Source organism: Equus asinus, chromosome 11 (assembly GCF_041296235.1).
Source record: "Equus asinus isolate D_3611 breed Donkey chromosome 11, EquAss-T2T_v2, whole genome shotgun sequence".
Taxonomy (NCBI): Eukaryota; Metazoa; Chordata; class Mammalia; order Perissodactyla; family Equidae; genus Equus; species Equus asinus.
This window is the reverse complement of record NC_091800.1, coordinates 81,726,838-81,744,228: the sequence shown is the minus strand read 5'-3', so window position 1 is coordinate 81,744,228 and position 17,391 is coordinate 81,726,838. Positions and strand designations below refer to the sequence as shown.

General features: G+C 43.4%; 1 protein-coding gene across 1 annotated transcript in view; it reads right to left on the bottom strand.

Annotated features, from left to right (window-relative positions):
- COL4A2 (collagen type IV alpha 2 chain) overlaps window positions 1-17,391 on the bottom strand; it is a 191,861-nt gene that overhangs the window by 128,134 nt on the left and 46,336 nt on the right. Inside the window, exon 4 of the mRNA XM_044779702.2 lies at window positions 14,840-14,920. Within this exon, the coding sequence (XP_044635637.2) occupies window positions 14,840-14,920 (81 nt within the window). The remainder of the gene's footprint in view (window positions 1-14,839; window positions 14,921-17,391) is intronic.

The window sequence follows — 17,391 nt, the reverse complement described above, 5'->3', positions numbered from 1 at the left end:
CTTTGCAACACATCTACCCCACATTTCCTGATATGTAGCCGGTCTTCCATGTGCCCCATTTGACTGGGTCTTAAAGGAAAGGGCTCCAGAAAGAAGGGGTTTAAAACAAGGGGTTACGCAAATTAATTTTAGGATTGAACCCCTCTAAGGAGGTTAACTGGCAGAGCCACGCAACAGCACCCCTTGATATACTGAAGAGAAGACTTGAAAACCTTCCAGTCCTTTCAGGGTGTTCTTTAACTTCAAGAATGCTTCTGAAGAGCGCAGAAAACCACTTGTTTAGTGAAACTGGTGGGATATTCAGGACAAGGTTACAAGTTGGGGTGGGGCGCGTGGGTGCAGAGATGAGCCGGGAGATGGAGCGAGTGGGAGGAAAGGAACTGGTGTTGAGGGAAATGAAGAGTACATTTGCCGTATTTGGCGAGCCTTCTGGTTTACAAATAGGCGATTCCTTGTGAGCAAAGGGGAAAGCACGAAGAGCCAGGCTGATTTGCCAATTCAGGGAACAGAACGGCCTCCAGAGGAGGAAAGAGAGTAAGATAAGTAGAAGCAGATGGGGCAGGATGGATTTTTAATTTACAAAATTGTGGCTTTATATGTTTTTGTTTCTTCTCTGGCTCAGCGGTTTTGTTTAGGAAAAGATACAGTTGATGCAGAAGTGATAGGTTGAGAGAGAAGGAATATTTAGGAACAACTGCATTTCAAATGTGCAACACTTTACCCAGATGTTAAAGAGTGCCCTTCAAGAAAAGTCAAGAGTGATGGGTCTAGGCCTGGGTTCAGATTTTGTTTCCTCAACTCTCTAAATGATGTGACTTTGGAAATCTCTCTTTATTGTTCTCGACTTAATTTCCTTAGCGTAAAAAATTAGGGACCATATCCTAGAGCTCATATAAGGACAGAGAGTTGACACATGCAAAGCCTGTACCCAGGTGCCTTCCCCATGGTAAGCCACCCATACATCCCGGGTATCGTTACAACTCAGAGTGACGCAGATGGACACCATTTTCTGTTTCTTTCCTATAATTTATATCAAGAGCTAAAATTGACAGGATACAATTATCAGTCTTTTTAATAAAACTTCGGTTCAGTTGGAAACTTCTCGAGCTGGATAATTTGTGGAGTTATTCCAGAGTTCTCTGTCTGTGCTGCAGACATGCAAACATTGACCATGGCTGTGGAGTGCTGTGATCTCCTTGAAAAGGCAAAGAATCCAAAAAAGGGGCAAAAACAAACCTGAGGCGGCACCTTGGCCATTAAGGCACAGTTAAAAAGCAGTAAGGACAACACAGAGGTAGGCGTGAGCCAAGGTCACAGATGCTGGAAGATGGAGGTCTTAAGACAGGATAACACGTGAGGTTTGGCAGAACTGGACATAATTTTCAGGGGTGCCTTGGATTCTGAGTCCTCAAGCTCTACTACTTGGATATTTCTGTCATGTGCGCACAGCAAAATATCTGTGAGCAGTGGCTCCCCCTGGAGGCCACGCCACTCCACACAGGAAGTGCCCTCTGGTGGAACTAAGCCTCACGTGAGGAGAGGAGCAATGCAGCCTTTTGTCGAAATCCCACGCGTTACTGAATTTCTTAGTGCAGCACTTTGAGTACAACAGCTGCTTCAAATTTGCTATTAGCTGATCCCGTGGGGACGACTGTTCTGTGAGATATTTTGATTTTAACTTTTTAAAGAAAAGTCAAATATTTCACCACTAAAACCCCTTTACAATGGACACTCTACGAAGGTAAGATGAAATACGTTCTTGAAAATTTACTAGCTAATAAAAGTCCAATTACATAGCAACACTGTTGACGGTAAAGAAGGCTAACATCTGGAGAACATTTTTCCCACCTACGAGATGCTTTTGCAACACAACTGGTCTTGGCTGGGCGGCGTGTGTCAGGGAAATCTTGAGGTTTAGGATTCTAAATCAATATGGGTATTTTGCAGCCCAAGTATGCTATTAAAGGGGGACAGATACCCAAAATCAGTAAGAGCACTGCTAGGAAAAACTTAACAATTAAATCATTATGATTCCCTGTTAATTGCAAAAACAGGTAGCGGACATCCCAACTCTGAGAAATGCTTTGTGTACAAAAATAAACGGTTTAGTCACTAAACCATATGGCTATTAAAAAATGGGGTAGATAGTTCCACAGTGGCTAACAGACACCAGAATCCATACCGAAATTTGGAAATAAAGTCATGTGAACCAGAACAATGGCCTTCCATAGCAGGCATTGTGCACACTCCAGACAATGGGAAATTTAGACTCACAAACGAAAGATAAACAACAAGACCCGCCAACAGGAATAGGAAACACCTGCCATTTTTTTTTAAAATGGAAAAAGACACTAATGGTTATTTCATATGAAGGGTTTAAAATAATAGATGCTCTGCTGTAGGGACCACAAAACAAGATGTAAAGCGTCGTAGAAAATATCAGGGCAGCAGTATCCGTAGTTTAAAGAGGAAGTTTCTCTCTTTCAGGTTATCTCTATTGGCAAGGAGAGAAAAGATCTTTATAGGCAAAAAATCCCCCAAAACAGCTTACTCGTCCAGAAATAACTCACGTTAAAAAAGAATCCCAATTATATAAAAACACTAAAATGTCTCTAAATTTGAAACAATAGCGTAACACTGATTATTTTGATTAAAAAAGTTACATGGGACAAATTCCAGAGATGTCAAACTACCCAGGAGGACGCTTCTCCTTTCCATATTCCTGTCTTGTCAAAAGAAGACATAGATTCTGAAATAGCTCACAACCCATGAAGGAAAACCGGTCAATTTGGCATGGGCTTCAGAGACAGAAACAGTATTTTCTTTTTTAAACAAAACGTCTGTTGAGAGGTTTTGGGAAAGCTTTCCTCTTTGTGCTTGACCCCATCCCTGCAAGGGCTGGTGCCCGTCCTTTCAAAGGCTCCACCTCAGCGGTGGGCCCCAGGCCCCAGGGGGTTGGCTCGGGAAATCAATGGCACCGTTGTCAATGACTTCCTGAAATATCCAATTGTACATATTTCTTTCATGTTTTAAGTTTCTGGGAAATCTAGTAAGGACACTTAGAAACTCCCAGGGTGGGACAGAGCATCCTCGTTATAGAAGCAGCAAAGGGTGAGGGGATTCCCCTCACCAGCTCCTGAGGGTGGAGGGTGATGCTGGCCGAGTCCGCAGCTCCTGCCTCCTTTCCCGTCTGTGAGCCAACTCCCTGTCGGTTTATTCTGGGAATTCCTGTTGACTCGATGCCAACAGAAGATAGAGATCAATGGGGCAATAAATGGTGGAAACGGGAATGACAGTGAATTCCTGGAATAGCCAATGTCGGACCACAGGCAGAAAAGTTTAATTCTAGAGCTATTTCCTATGACAGTGACATCTCCTGATGCTATTTCCCAAAGAACAGTGAATGTCAATGCCAAAAGTAGAAGTCTATCTAGAACACTTGATGTCGTCAAAAATATTCTAATTCTTGTTCAAAGTGCTTAGGAACATCTGGACAGGTTTGATGCAAAAACCTGGTCACGGTAGAAAGGCAAGGGCGTATTCTAAGAAAGTTTCAGGGCATTAAAAAATACACACTGGGGGGGCTGGCCCGGTGGTGCAGCGGTTAAGTGCGCATGTTCTGCTTCTCGGCGGCCCAGGGTTTGCTGGTTCGGATCCCGGGTGTGGACATGGCACTGCTTGGCATGCCATGCTGTGGTAGGCATCCCACATATACAGTAGAGGAAGATGGGCATGGATGTTAGCTCAGGGCCAGTCTTCCTCAGCAAAAAGAGGAGGATTGGCAGTAGTTAGCTCAGGGCTAATCTTCCTCAAAAAAAAGAAGAAAAAAAATACACACTGGGCTTCATTTTAATTTCTAAGATAAGATTAAATGCTAAAAATAACTGAAATCCCATGTTGAACATGTAAATAAAGGGTTTTCTATGATAGTAAATTGCTATTCTCCTGGAAACACACACACACAAGATATAAATATTTATAAATATAAAGGTGTATGTATACACACATACATGATGCATACATTTCAAAATCCTGAGCTTATTTATTGTATCATATATATCTTAATTCCACTAAGAAGTATCTTAATTCCAGGAACTTTCTCTTACTACTTCAGAGACCTCTAGGAAAGGATGCAGGATGACAGCATAGAGTCCCTCATCCTCCATAAATGCCAGTTTCAAAGGACTAATCTATTCATCTTTCTGATCAGCATGGGATTTCCATTACTCATCTTCCCTTCCAAGATAACTGACATTTTTGAAGGGCACCCTTTTTGTTAAATTTTATTTCCTTCTAAAGAAGTCTTTTTCATCTTCTGGAATTAAGAAGTTCATTTTCATCTACAAAGTTCTTTTTGTTTACTTCCTTGGTCTGATTATTCTACTTGAGGGTATGCAGATGGCTACATATCCCTTTTCTTCAATGCTATCCTCAAAATAAAGTCCCAAAAATACCAGTGGCAATTCACATTTAGAAATTTCCTTTCTGTTAATAACCATCCTCATGGAATGTCTGTGTTGGAACTAGATCAGTATCAGACAAGTAAAAGAGAGAAAGAAATGAAGAGCGGAAGAGCACCCTCATTTCCCCACCTCTACATCAGAAACTTTAGATGTGTCATTCAACAATTTCGCAGGAATCAAAGTAAAACCCTGGACTGCAGTTCAAAAGTTAATTGCGCAAATGGAAGACCAATCGTCAAAAAGCAAGAGCAAAAAGGAACACAACGAAAAACTTCCTGGGGGGAAAAAAAGGATTTTTGGGTAGAAATACACTGCTTGTGAGCCAATGCAATAAGGTGTTTGGTAAAAAAGGGTGACATGACTTTATGGCAGCGTTTTGGCAGCCTAGCATCCAGATTCAGGGAGGAAACGGTCTCCTTCCATCCACACTGGTCAGGCAGCTGTTGGAAAGCTAAGTCTGAAGTGCAGGCCAGGACCCAAGAAGGGAAGCGACAGGCTCAGAAGAAGGTGATTAGGATGAGGTGATGGTTTTCATTTGAGCAACTGGTCAGGTCGTTCAGGGTCTCAGGGTGCGCAGTGTCTTAAGAAAATTTTGAAATGCCTAAAGCAGTTAAAAATAAATTTATTTTATGTTCAGCCTCATTCCAGCAATGTACGTAGCACCTATGCCTTTGACTATTAAGGATATGGTGGTTCCCTCTGATTAAAGGAGAAAATAAGGCAGAGACGAGATGACCCCAATTTTCCTTCCTCCGGGGTACCCCCAGTATGCATGTGTTTATGTGGCAAATTCAAAAGGCCCCTCAGGGAGGAGAATGTGTATACGCCACTTGGTTTGGTCATTTCTGCCATTTTTCCTCTGGTTATTATTTTACTATTTCTGGAAGAAAACAAAAAGAGTAATTTCAAAATTTGGCAAAATGACCTATTAGTTTTGCTCTGGTACAGGAGCAGCCTGATGGAAGGGCGCCTGGATGCAAGAGCCTTCAGCCTCTCGCAGGGGCTGCCCAGCTCCAGAGGCCCGCCAAGCGGCCTGAAGGACGGGCAAGGTCGAGCAGTCACCCTCCCTCCCTAGGGGGAATAGCCATTAGACCCTCTCCTTTCCTCCTGCGTGAGGGAAGGCAGATTCAGAGAGAATGTTTCTATTCCCGAGTAGCTTTTGGAAAGCATATCATGTTTGGTAAGAATTTTACTCTGGTCTTTTTAGAAATCCTGCAATTGTTTACTAAGAATGAATTGGAAGTGAATAAAACAAAGCAAAGGCCTTTGAAGACTGGCGTTCCTTGTCTGACAGAAAGGGAAATGCTTTAATGCTGTACTTGTCCAAACACTCGGTCAGGAGGGAGCCAGAACAAGGGGTTTCTAAAGGCAGAGCTGGTTCAGAAGAACAGGAGAAGCGTCCACTGCTCTCACTCAAGTTTATCAACAGTCTCTTAGAGTCTGTGTGAGGTTTTCAATCAAGACACCAAATAGTTATCGTCATCATTATCCTGGCTATGAACTGATGTGTATGTTTTCCTCAAAGCCATGGAAGGCCATTTCCCCGGACCTGTCAACTTTAGACCGGGATCCAGTTAATAACTTTGTCACCACCCTTAGGGCCGGGGGCTGGTGTGGACGGCCTGTCTCCCCGTGGTTCTGCTCGCTGAGGCCTCCACCCACAACCCCTGGGAAGCTGATGAGCACTCCTTCTCCAGCCCCACTGACCAGCTGGCTGGCCTCGCCGGGTCATTTTTGTGCTTTTGCAAAAACCATACTTTCACCAATGTCCCTGTTTTCCACTCTGTTTTTCAAAAAAAACATCTGATCACAGTTTATGGTTTGGGGAACAGGGACATTCCTAGGTAAAAAAAGTATTAATTTTTCTCTCTCACCTTTGTTCCCTCTTCTGCCTGAGCTCTGGTTGTCTATGGTTCTTTTGTGTGGATGTAAATTCAGAAGGGAACATACAGTGTGTGGTTCTCTCAGAAAGAGACTCCCGCCTGCATTTCTAGGTCACAGGCTCTGCACTAGAGACTTGGGGTGATCGAGGCCTTGAAGCTATCATCTTTCTTTAGCAACACCTGGAATCAGAGCTCAGTACGATTTCTTCATCATGATGGAATGTGGCACAGGCTGCCAAAGCAATTTGTGTGTGTGTGTGTGTGTGTGTGTGTGTAGTTCATCAGAAGAGGGAGAAATGGATAAATAAAATATGAAAGCATTTTGAATTCTTCCTCTGGACTCAGATACTCAGAGATCACTGTGCCAACGCTTCACGATTAACCCCTGAATACGTACTGTAGCTACCGTAAACGTGCTCTCTGCTAAGTGCATTACTTACCAAAGACCTGCTTCACTGTTAGCACACGCAGTGGCGTCATGGGCAATTTCTGTCGAGGTTGATAAATGCTGGGGTACAACCACGGTGATTAATTTTCACCAATGACTTTCATGATTCCTATTATTTAATAATGTATTTTTCTGATAGGAAATCACAGAATCCAGGGTAAAGTTTGTCACGCTTCAGTTAAGGGACATGACGATTTCAGTGGTAATGGAAATACATTTTTCCCTAAGTGCTGACTTTCCACTAGCAGAGTCTGTCTATAATGATGTTCTTTGAGTCCATTCAGTGAGGCAGTGTTAAAATTTTTGTCTTTTGTTTTTCTTTCTGAGAAAGATTCTCCCTGAGCTAACATCTGTTGCCAATCTTTCTCTTTTTTTTCTCCCCAAAGCCCCAGTACATCATTGCATATTCTAGTTGTACGTCCTTCCAGTTCTTCTCCATGAGCCACCACCACGGCACGGCTACTGACAGATGAGTGGTGTCGTTCCCCACCCAGGAACGGAACCTGGGCCGCCGAAGTGGAGTGTGCTGAACTTTAACCACTAGGCTATCAGGGCTGGCTCAAAGTTTCTGTCCTTTTAGGACTTTAATAATGTATTCTTGCCACAACTAGAAGGACCCACCACTAAAAAAAAAAAAAATACAACTACGTACTGGGGGGATTTGGGGAGAAAAACAGCAGGGAAAAAAAAATAATAATGTAGTCTTCCTTTTGGATGAACTCCAAACTGGCCTGTTTTCTGTCAAATCCTAAATAGTATTATAACGGTCCTTTTGAAATTAAATATTTATCATGTTTGGGTGGGATGGAGAGTGGGCCAGAGATCCTGTAATTGTTTCTCTCGTCTCCAGGGGCACAATTAAGTCACTCTACAACAGTTTATTAGAAGTCCTACTTTAAGAAAATGCTTACTTAATCTTGCCAGAAAGAAGCAAGAGTCGTGTTATATTCTGAAGCTGCGGGCTGAATTATCAAAGGCCACCTGCACCAAAGCGATGAGCGAAGGAGCCTTCAGAAGTGGGGGCCTGGATGAGCGCTCACATTGGAAAAGCAAAAAAACACAGTTGCCCTAAGTGGCCATGGGGTGAGGTGACCACTGGCTGATGGACACGTTCTGCAAATCCACCACTTCTAATGTGCTGTACTCACGGGTCTATATATTTCTGTGATAACATCCTTCTTGCAAAGATATAAGCCCAACAGATTACAAATCCTGGTCTTATTTTCATGAAATCTTGACTTTATATTGTGTTTTATTTTCATCTAGAATTTAATATCTAGAATATTCTTACATATTCACTATGAGTTTATCGTCTCTTTCTTCCAGTCTAAAGCCTCCACACTCAGTGGAATTGTGATCTTCAATATGGTAGCCACTGGGTCACACGGGGGCTGTTTCCTTTGAATTTAATTAATTAAAATTAAATAAAATTTAAAATTCAGTTCGTCTGTTTCACTAGCCACATTTCAAATGCCCAAATAAGCACAGTGGACAGTGCAGACAGAGCATTTCCATCTTTTGCAAGGCATGGTGCTGGACTATCAGCCCCCAAAGATTAGAGATACCGTCTGCTTTGTTTACTTCTCCTTCCGGGTTCCTGGTGTCTGGATGGGGCCTGACACGTGACACATGTGCACTCAATATGTGCTGAATGAATAAATTTGTTGCTAAATCTCAGTAGCCAACTATGCCTACATGTGAGCTGCTGCCTGTGTTAGGGGCCAAGCGGCAGGGCATTTTCTTTGACTGGAACTAAACCCCAGTTGAATGGATTATCAAATGTGAACCTCACAACTTCCCCACACAGAGATCTGGGATGTGAATAAGTTATAAGTCACATAACTTCTTTAAAGAGGTCTCCTGAATAACTTCTTACCTCAGTCACTCAGTCAAATGGTCTCTAAGACTCTGACGCAAATGTCTCCCCATCCCCACCTTCTTTCTCAGACCTCCTCGCCCACGAGTCTCTCTGTCCTTGCTCTGCTGGAGCCACCCTGGCCTCCTCGCTGTCCCACCAGGACGTTCTCCCCTCACGGCCTGTGCCCCTGCTGCTCAGGTTCTCCTTTCCACTGCTCACCGCTGTATCCCCTTCTCTAAGACAAGCGCCTTGTCTCAGACGATACAAAATACAGATTTTGCATGTACATACATAAGGAATGCAAAATTCCATTGCTAAAAGGAAGCTAGGGTTCTTCCAATGATGGCAGATATAAGAGAAAGTGTCACTTTAAAAACACATCTGGACTGGCCCCGTGGCTCAGCTTTGGCAGCCTGGGTTCACCAGTTCGGATCCTGGGCATGGACTTGCTCCAATCAGCCATGCTGTGGATGCATCCCACATACAAAATAGAGGAAGATTGGCATAGATGTTAGCTCAGGGCTAATCTTCCTCAAGAAAAAAAGAAAAAAAGAAAAAAGAAAAAAAGAGGAAGATTGCCAATGGATGTTAGCTCAGGGGGAATCTTCCTCACCAAAAAGAAAAAGAAAAACAAAACAACACATCACTTACATGTGATGTACAAGTCAGGTGGGCATCATCTAAGTCTGCTGCAATACCCGTTTCCCTGCAGAAAATAACCAACTTGTTGAGTTGTGCAGCTACTGTGGCAGTGCAGGGGCCAGAACCGCCATCATCCCAAAAGTATGCTAAAAATAACCCTATGATTTTGAAAGTGGGTGAGAGCTGTGTGTAGACAAGGGTCATAAAAGCCCAGAGGCCAGGCAGTACTTCTGCTATTTCCAAATAATTCTTTGCCCTTTCGGGGCTGTGATAGTGCATAAAATATTGGAGATGACTTCCGTTCAGCATGCTGAGCACACCATTGAAGGGGGTCTGCCTGGGCAACAGCAGCGGGTTTGGAAAGAGGTGAGCCACAGCAGCACTGGTCACATTGCTCATGGAGACCTATATGCAGCACAGACATCCCGAAACTCTCTCGATGGTGCCACAGTGCTCTGCCGGTTCTCAGATTTATATTGAATCGTTTCAGAGAAAAAATTCGGTTTTATTTTGAAATCTTGCTTAAACACATTAAGGGTAAGGTTTATGACTAGCAACACGCGGTAGAGGATAGCATTATTGGCGAGACTACAGCTCACCTTAGAGAGACCTGCCAATCACTTGTGGTTGCCAGCTGCTCTGGGCTCTCTATTCCTTTCCCTGAGGCCAGGGGTCTGCTTCTTTCACCTCTTGCTACCCACCTGAGCTGACAGCGAGGGCCAAAGACAATGAATTTCTTCCGTTCCCATCTGTCTCCACCCACCTTCAGGAGCTCCTGCTCACTTTTCTCTTTGCTTCCCATTTCACTCAGCTTCTCTCACTTGGACTTCCATCACTGAGCTGAAGGAATCTTGTGAGGTTACGAATTATTCACTTACACTTCAACCTGAGTCCAGGGACCCACAGACTGTGGGAAACTCTTAGCTTCATGAGAAAATGCAACAGCTGAACACAACTGTCTCAAGTCCTCAGTCGTTTGCTTAAGTGAGTGAGCTTGTCAACTGCACCCTTCCAGTCTAGTCTCCGGTTTGTGGCTCATGCTGGGGCGAGCGTGGGCTGGATGACTGCTGAGGCATGGAGAGATGCAGTTACCCCTTCAGGGGCTGATAACAGGGCTCTGGGAACCAGGAGCTGTCGGAAGTTGCGCTTCCTCTTCTGCCCACTGTAGTCTGACAGGGCCATTGAGCCATCTCAATAATTCCCAATATTTTGGACTTAATCTCTCTTTGTATTTACCAATTTTTGAAATATCTGACTGTCTAGGAACACAGGTGCCCTGTGAAGGTTGATGTCATTAAAAGGTCGAAATAACCTATCTGATTGAGTTTATGGTCAAAAACCAAAAGGCTGGGGGAAGAGGAAGTTGGCTAAGTAATTGAAATAATGAATTAAAATTGACCTTGCTTGGAAAAATCTGACAATTTCACAAGGTTTTAGGTGAGTTAATGCTCAAAGGCAAAGCTGTCCTTTTTGTTGAATCAGACGCCTCATCTGCTCGCTCTACTGTTTTCCATACCACTAACCACATGGTGACAGTCACTCTGCTGTGACAGAAATTCACTCTGATGCTTTCCGTTTAACTGCCTTCCATCTCCATGGCGTATACAGAAAGAAAGAAGGAGGAAAAAGAATAGAAAAAGACCAGAGGGCCAGACAGCTGTCTGGCATTGATGACTGTACGACCTTTAGTAGAAAGTCTGAGACGTTTGTTGATTTTCTTTGCACATATCACCCTGTGTAGTAAGGTGAATTAGGACTTATAATTCTTAATTACTCCCAATAAAATATAGCAATTATTTGAAATACAGACCCACCAACAACAATAAAGTCTTAAATCATTTCTCAAAGTTATTTATTTTTTAATTCACTAAACCACTGAAGAGGTGGTGAGAGAATTGGCCAGGGAGTCACAACTCTGGAAGAAAGGGAGCCCAAGCTCTTTTCATCTCTGTCTCTGTCCTCTCCTCCCAAGCCCGAGATCTCCCCCATATAGGTTAACATCTGGCAAGAGGAGAGACACACAAAAGATTACTGTGCTGAAAAAGAAGTCATCAAAAAGTCTGAAAACTTGAGTTCATTCTGGACTAAGATTGGGGCAGGTCATTTACCCCTGATGTCACTGTCCTCCTACCCTCCTGTGGCTAGGTCACCCCGGCACACGGTCCAGCTCTGACCAGGGAGTCAGGAGTACACAGAGAGCTGGGCCACAGCTCCTGCCCCTTATTCCCCAGCTACCGGCTTGCTGGAATTATCCACGGGGCTGGGAGGTTCCGTCTGTGAGAAACAATTCTCTCTCTGCAACAAGCCACCACCCACCACTCCAGGGTGGACAGTCAGGCTCAAGACACTTTACACAGAGCTTATTCATTTGGCAACATGAGAACTCATTTGGAATTGGAATCCATAGCACATTTGTGATTTCTGCATAGGGTCCAAAAGTTATCCAGTAACATACAGTTTCTGATGTTGGCTGTCACCATGGTGAGGAACAAATTAACTCTACCCCATGGCCATATAAGGCTGAGCTAGCCAAGTGCTCGGGGAGGGGAGAGCTCTGCAGTCAGGCATTGTCATCGCTGCTGCAGTAGCACCGTGGGGAAAATATATAGCAGGGGACCCCAGGGGAAGCTGTGGGAAAGAACAAGCTACGCACACAGCTCTTTGAACGGCAAAATCTGTCCAACTGCTATTTTTATGTATTACATTACTTTAAAAAAATACTATCAATCCAAAAGTAGGGCAGAAATAGCCCTGCTTTCTACAGGAACACATTTGGGTAAACTTGTTCATTAACAAATATTTAATACGCATACATCAGGTTTGTAGAACTGAAATAGATAGCTTAATAAATAATTTAATGAAGGAAATGCAATTGCCCTAACAATAAATATCTTCAGTGATATACTGGGTTTACCCGTGGAAAATGATAAATGGTATAATTTCTCTCTCCTCGCTAGGTTTTTTTCTTACCTCTTACCATTAGCCATTTCTTTTTTTTTTTCCCCCTTTTTTTCTCCCCAAAGCCCCTCGGTACATAGTTGTATTTTCTTCTTTGCAGTTCCTTCTAGTTGTGGCATGTGGGACGCTGCCTCAGCATGGTTTGATGAGCAGTGCCATGTCCGCGCCCAGGATTCAAACCAACGAAACACTGGGCTGCCTGCAGCAGAGCGCGCGAACTTAACCACTCGGCCACGGAGCCAGCCCCCCGTTAGCCATTTCTATCATCTTACTGGTTAATGTTCAATGGCACCCCTGAGTCAACTGGGCAGCCTTAGGTGCTGTTAAAACAACCCAATTTGGATGTGGATGGTCCAACTGCATTGTGGGTCTGGGTCCAGCTGTAATGACCGTGTGGAGCATTATGCAGTGCAAAGAGAAGGGTAAACTTAGAAATGTGTCAGGCTATCTGGACACTACAGAAAGTGAGTCCCATAGGTCAGGCCCCAAAGTGGGGAGTCATTTGGCTCTGTCTCTTGAACAAACTACTCAGACAATTGCCAAATCTCAACTTAATTTGACCAATGTTGATCACCTGGATAAACAGAGCAAGGTCCGGATGAACAGAGCAAAGTCTGGATGAGCAGAGCAAAGTCTGAATGAACAAAGCAAAGTCTGGATGAATAGAGGAAAGTCAAGCCCACACTGGTGTTTGGATTACTCATGTTACTCAAATTAACCAGAAGGTGTCAACTTTCTATTTTCTTTGGCAACGTATAGAAACAGACTCCAGGTATTTTTTTATTTAGGGACAATGGGAGATAGAAAGGTCCCAAGGCCTGTACTGTAAACTTACTCAATCAGAAAGACCTTTAGAAATCACAGAAGACCTCTGGCATAATATAAGAGTACATTGCTATGCAGATGGCATTATATATTGAAATAATCAGAATGAACTATCTTTACCGAAGAAGAAAATTCCTGTAAAAGCGCTATGGGAAATGTTGATACACTGGTTCTGCATTAAATAATCATAAATGATGAAAAAGAATAGACTCAGTAACCTTCTACTCAGTTTGTTTAGGTTCTGTTTGGCTGATCACATGGAGAAGAAATGTCGGGTCCCTCTAGGGTTGAACTCCCTCTGACAGAGGCAGGTCTCACAAATATTTGTACACCACTAATTTATCTTCCTCGTGCCCATATAAGGCCGAGCTAGCCAAGTGCTTAGGGAGTGGACAGCTCTGCAGTCAGGCATTGTCATCATGGCTCCAGAAGCATCGCTGGGAAAATCTATAGCAAGGGACCCCAGGGGAACTTTAAATCTCATGAAATAGCTTCCATATATTTAAAAAATACTTATCTGTGTTAAATGTGATAAGTGATCTTCAACTAGCAATTCCTAGAGCATAAAGTCCCCATTCCAAGCAGAGGGACCCTTCACTAAAGTAACAACACAGAAAAATGGTTTTGAGGATTGTAACTCATGATGAACACACCATGTGAAGATGGAAGCTCTGATCTAGAAGGCAAGAAGCTCCTCAGTTGTGATCTTTGCCATTGAAATAATAATTAGTCACACTGTAGTAAATGAGATCGCCACATTTATAAAGGGGTTCCCTACCACAAATTTTACTTATTTGATTTTTGGAGGCACAGAGGCCAAGTTCTACCACGACATTTCTTCCTCTTGGTGAGTGGGAATGGGGAATGACTACTTTAAAAACCAACTTCAGGATTCAACTTGGTGGAACTCATTTGGAACACCCAAGGACTGCTATAATTTCTGATGCCAACGCCAACAGGGCAATGCAGGCAAGAATTCCCAACTGCCTCTCACAACCTGGCATTGGACAAGCAGAGTCCCAGAGGGAAATGCATGGTTCCACAGCACAGAGACTCAAAAGACTTGGTATCATAAAATGAAATACTGCGCCCCACACTGCCACACACCGAAATGGGCTTAAACACAAATAGAAACACTATCTTTTAAAAATCAGTAATGCCAAGACTCAAATATCAGCTTTAAAGGCAACAGAATGAGAGGCTAATCACTTTAATTGAACATATTAAACCCAATATCCATATTTCAAATTCTGCCAGGTGTGATGGTAATAATTTGGGGTGACTCTTTTTCTTACTTATCGATGAAATGGGCTACATAAAGGACATCCAGGGAATGAGTGGGATAATTTTAAAAGCTAGAATCATTCTCAGCAGTATAATGCCAGTGCCCTCTCATTTGATAGATTCTGCAATATAAAGGCAACTATGTTTTCTTTATATAATATTTTTACAAAATATGTTTATGTATAATATCATAAGTATAAAACATAGTTGCATTATATATCCATATATGCACACACATATGACTTATAACAATGAACAAGAGAAAACATGTTGAAAGTTAATATTGTTCTCAATTTATTAGGAAAGTGGTTTTAATTGACCCAATTTTGCATTACATTATTGTTTGTTAAGTGGAGAAGAACACATCTGTATGAAATTTCCTAGGAAAGTATGCCAATGACTTAATCAGACAATTTAAGGTACTTTCATTTAATGGAAGTATAAGGAAGATAATATTTACTGCAGTGTCATGACTTACCCGTCCTCCTTTCTCGGGGTAGCACTGGCAGCCCCCACTGCAGTCTCTCCCTCCACAGGGCACATCAAACTTCTTCACACCCTGCAAAAATAAAACACAAAGCAAAGAAAAAGTTATCTAAAACACTGTCAACTACAATATGTATCATAATACCAACTGTTGAGAGCTCTTCCAATTCTAACAACTAACTACTCATTCAGAACATTCGATAACTCTTTAAAAAAACAGGCTTTAGTTTTTAGAGCAGTTTTAGGTCTACAGCAAAAGGTACAGAGATTTCCCATACAACTCACTGCTCCCCCACATGCGCAGCCTCCCCCACTGTCAACATTCCTCACCAGAGTGGGACATTTGTTACAATTGATGAACCTACAAGGACACGTCATTATCACCCAAAGTCCATAGTTTACATTAGGGTCACTCTTGGAGTTGTACATTCTATGGTCAATAAGCCTCTTTTTCAGTGCCTACTAAGTGCCACATGCCAAGTTAGGTCCTGGGGCTCTAAATTCAAGGAGAACATTTCCCGAATCAAGGGGTTCCATGTGAGGTGAGCCCATGACACTCTATGTTAAGCACTTTAGTATGAAGAAGAAACTCAGGCACAGAGGAAGCAGCCCTTCCCTCTGCCTGGAAATGTGGGGGATGCGTCCCGAAGGAGGAGTCGTTCAAGGGGAGCAGGATAGCGTTAAGTTAAATGCAGCAGGTCAACTCTGGCCCCATCAAATTACACAGATCCTGGTGAATGAAAGGGAGAGGGGGTTCCGATGAGGAGGTGGGACTTGCAAATACACCTGAAAGGATGGCAAACCCTCACCTCCACCACAGAGGTACCGGGACATCCAGGATGAAGCGCCTGCAGAGGAAAGCTCGTTTCCCTCCCTTCATTCTGCAAGACATGCTCGTTTACAGTAAGGAGGAGGGGGCGGGGGGCGGGGAGAGGCTTTCTGTAGCGCTTATTTAGCGGGGTTCGGGTGGCATAGCCAAACTTTTGGTCAGACATTGAGATACAACTCTTTAATGAGTTTAGTGGGTAACTCAGGAGGTTCTCTGGCTGGACAACTCCAATGGAGAAAAAGGCATTTCTGGCGCTTGATCTCAGCATCAGGTAAAAGAAGGACCTGGATATTGGACTGTGTCTGAGCACTTCCTTTCAGACTGCATTCACAGTACTGAGTATTCTGAGCAGGAAGTGACCACTGGATCCACTCTCTTCTCTCCCTCTCTGATCAGCCAAGCATCGTCCCTGCCTCTCCACCCTCCCGACAGGTGAGTTGGTGCAGCTGCTCACCCAGGAATCTCCATCTGGCTCATGACCCTCGGCCAGACTGCCCATCTGGCAGGCACTTAGACTCAGGGACCGTGGGCACAGTTAGTTTCCAGTGTGCACGGGGCCAAACCTTACCACGCAAGCAACACTCCCCAGATAACAGAACCCGTTCCAACTTTAACCACTGCATTTTACCACACTCTTCCGCTCTCTTCTGAGTTCAGTCTCAATGACTAAACAGGGTGGTCAATCGGGGACTCCCTCTGTCAGCTTTTCTGTCTGTTTTCTGTGCTAGCACGTCTGCCAGAAACTTCCCAGTTCCCGGCACGCACTGAACGTGCATGTGGCAGTGCAGATGGTCTGGCCTGGCCACCTCTGCAGCCCCCGCCAGCACCGCCTTCCTGGACAGTCAACCTTGGATGGGTGCATAGTAACCCGTGACTCACGGCCACCTGGCCAGTTTACCCCAGACCTTGACAACAACTCAATGTGCTTTTTTGTAGTGACGATAAATTCCTTTCCTGTGCTAACAATTTTCTACTAGAGAGTTCTCATTAGAGAGTTTCACATTTTTTTGTGTTCTTATTATAATTCTTTACCTACTGCAGTGTCTGGTGCATCAGTCACTAGTTTGAAGGATTCAAAAAAATCTGAAAATCTCAAATCCTTTAAAGAAACCAACACCTCGAACGCCTTTCGAATCTCTTGGTCACCTTTTTGTCCTGACTGATATATATGAGACAGCTAGAGTTCCATCCTGTGAAAGTAACATATATCAAATCCTTTCACACTCTCAAAATAGGATTCTAGGTGTTGGTCATTTTTTTTTATGGCTTCAATGTTTATGTACAGTGGAGCTCATTTTTAAATTCCATGCTTTTGAATATTTGGTTTTTATCACTCCAGCTCCAAGCTCAGCCACCACTTTTATGGATGACCCTGAGCGCCAAAGGCAGAAGCCTGTATGGGCCCTCCCTTACACTTTGTATTACAAATAACTGTGACACGAATAGGTGCCTTGGCAGGTGTCCCTGGCTCACGCGAGAATTCATTTACTGGTGGTTTGGAAAGGTTAGGGGGCCTCCTCAGTCTAAAGGGTGAAGCACAAACTCATCTTCTCTATCTAGTGTTTCACGTGTTATTTTCAATTTTGGTTTTAAAGCCACCTGCCAAATCCCTGTATATAAATCAATGGTTGAAATGATTTTACTGGTTTCGAATTGATCTAACAGACCCTCTATTCTGGGCGTAGGATAGTTACTGGATTTAGTTAAAGAAACGA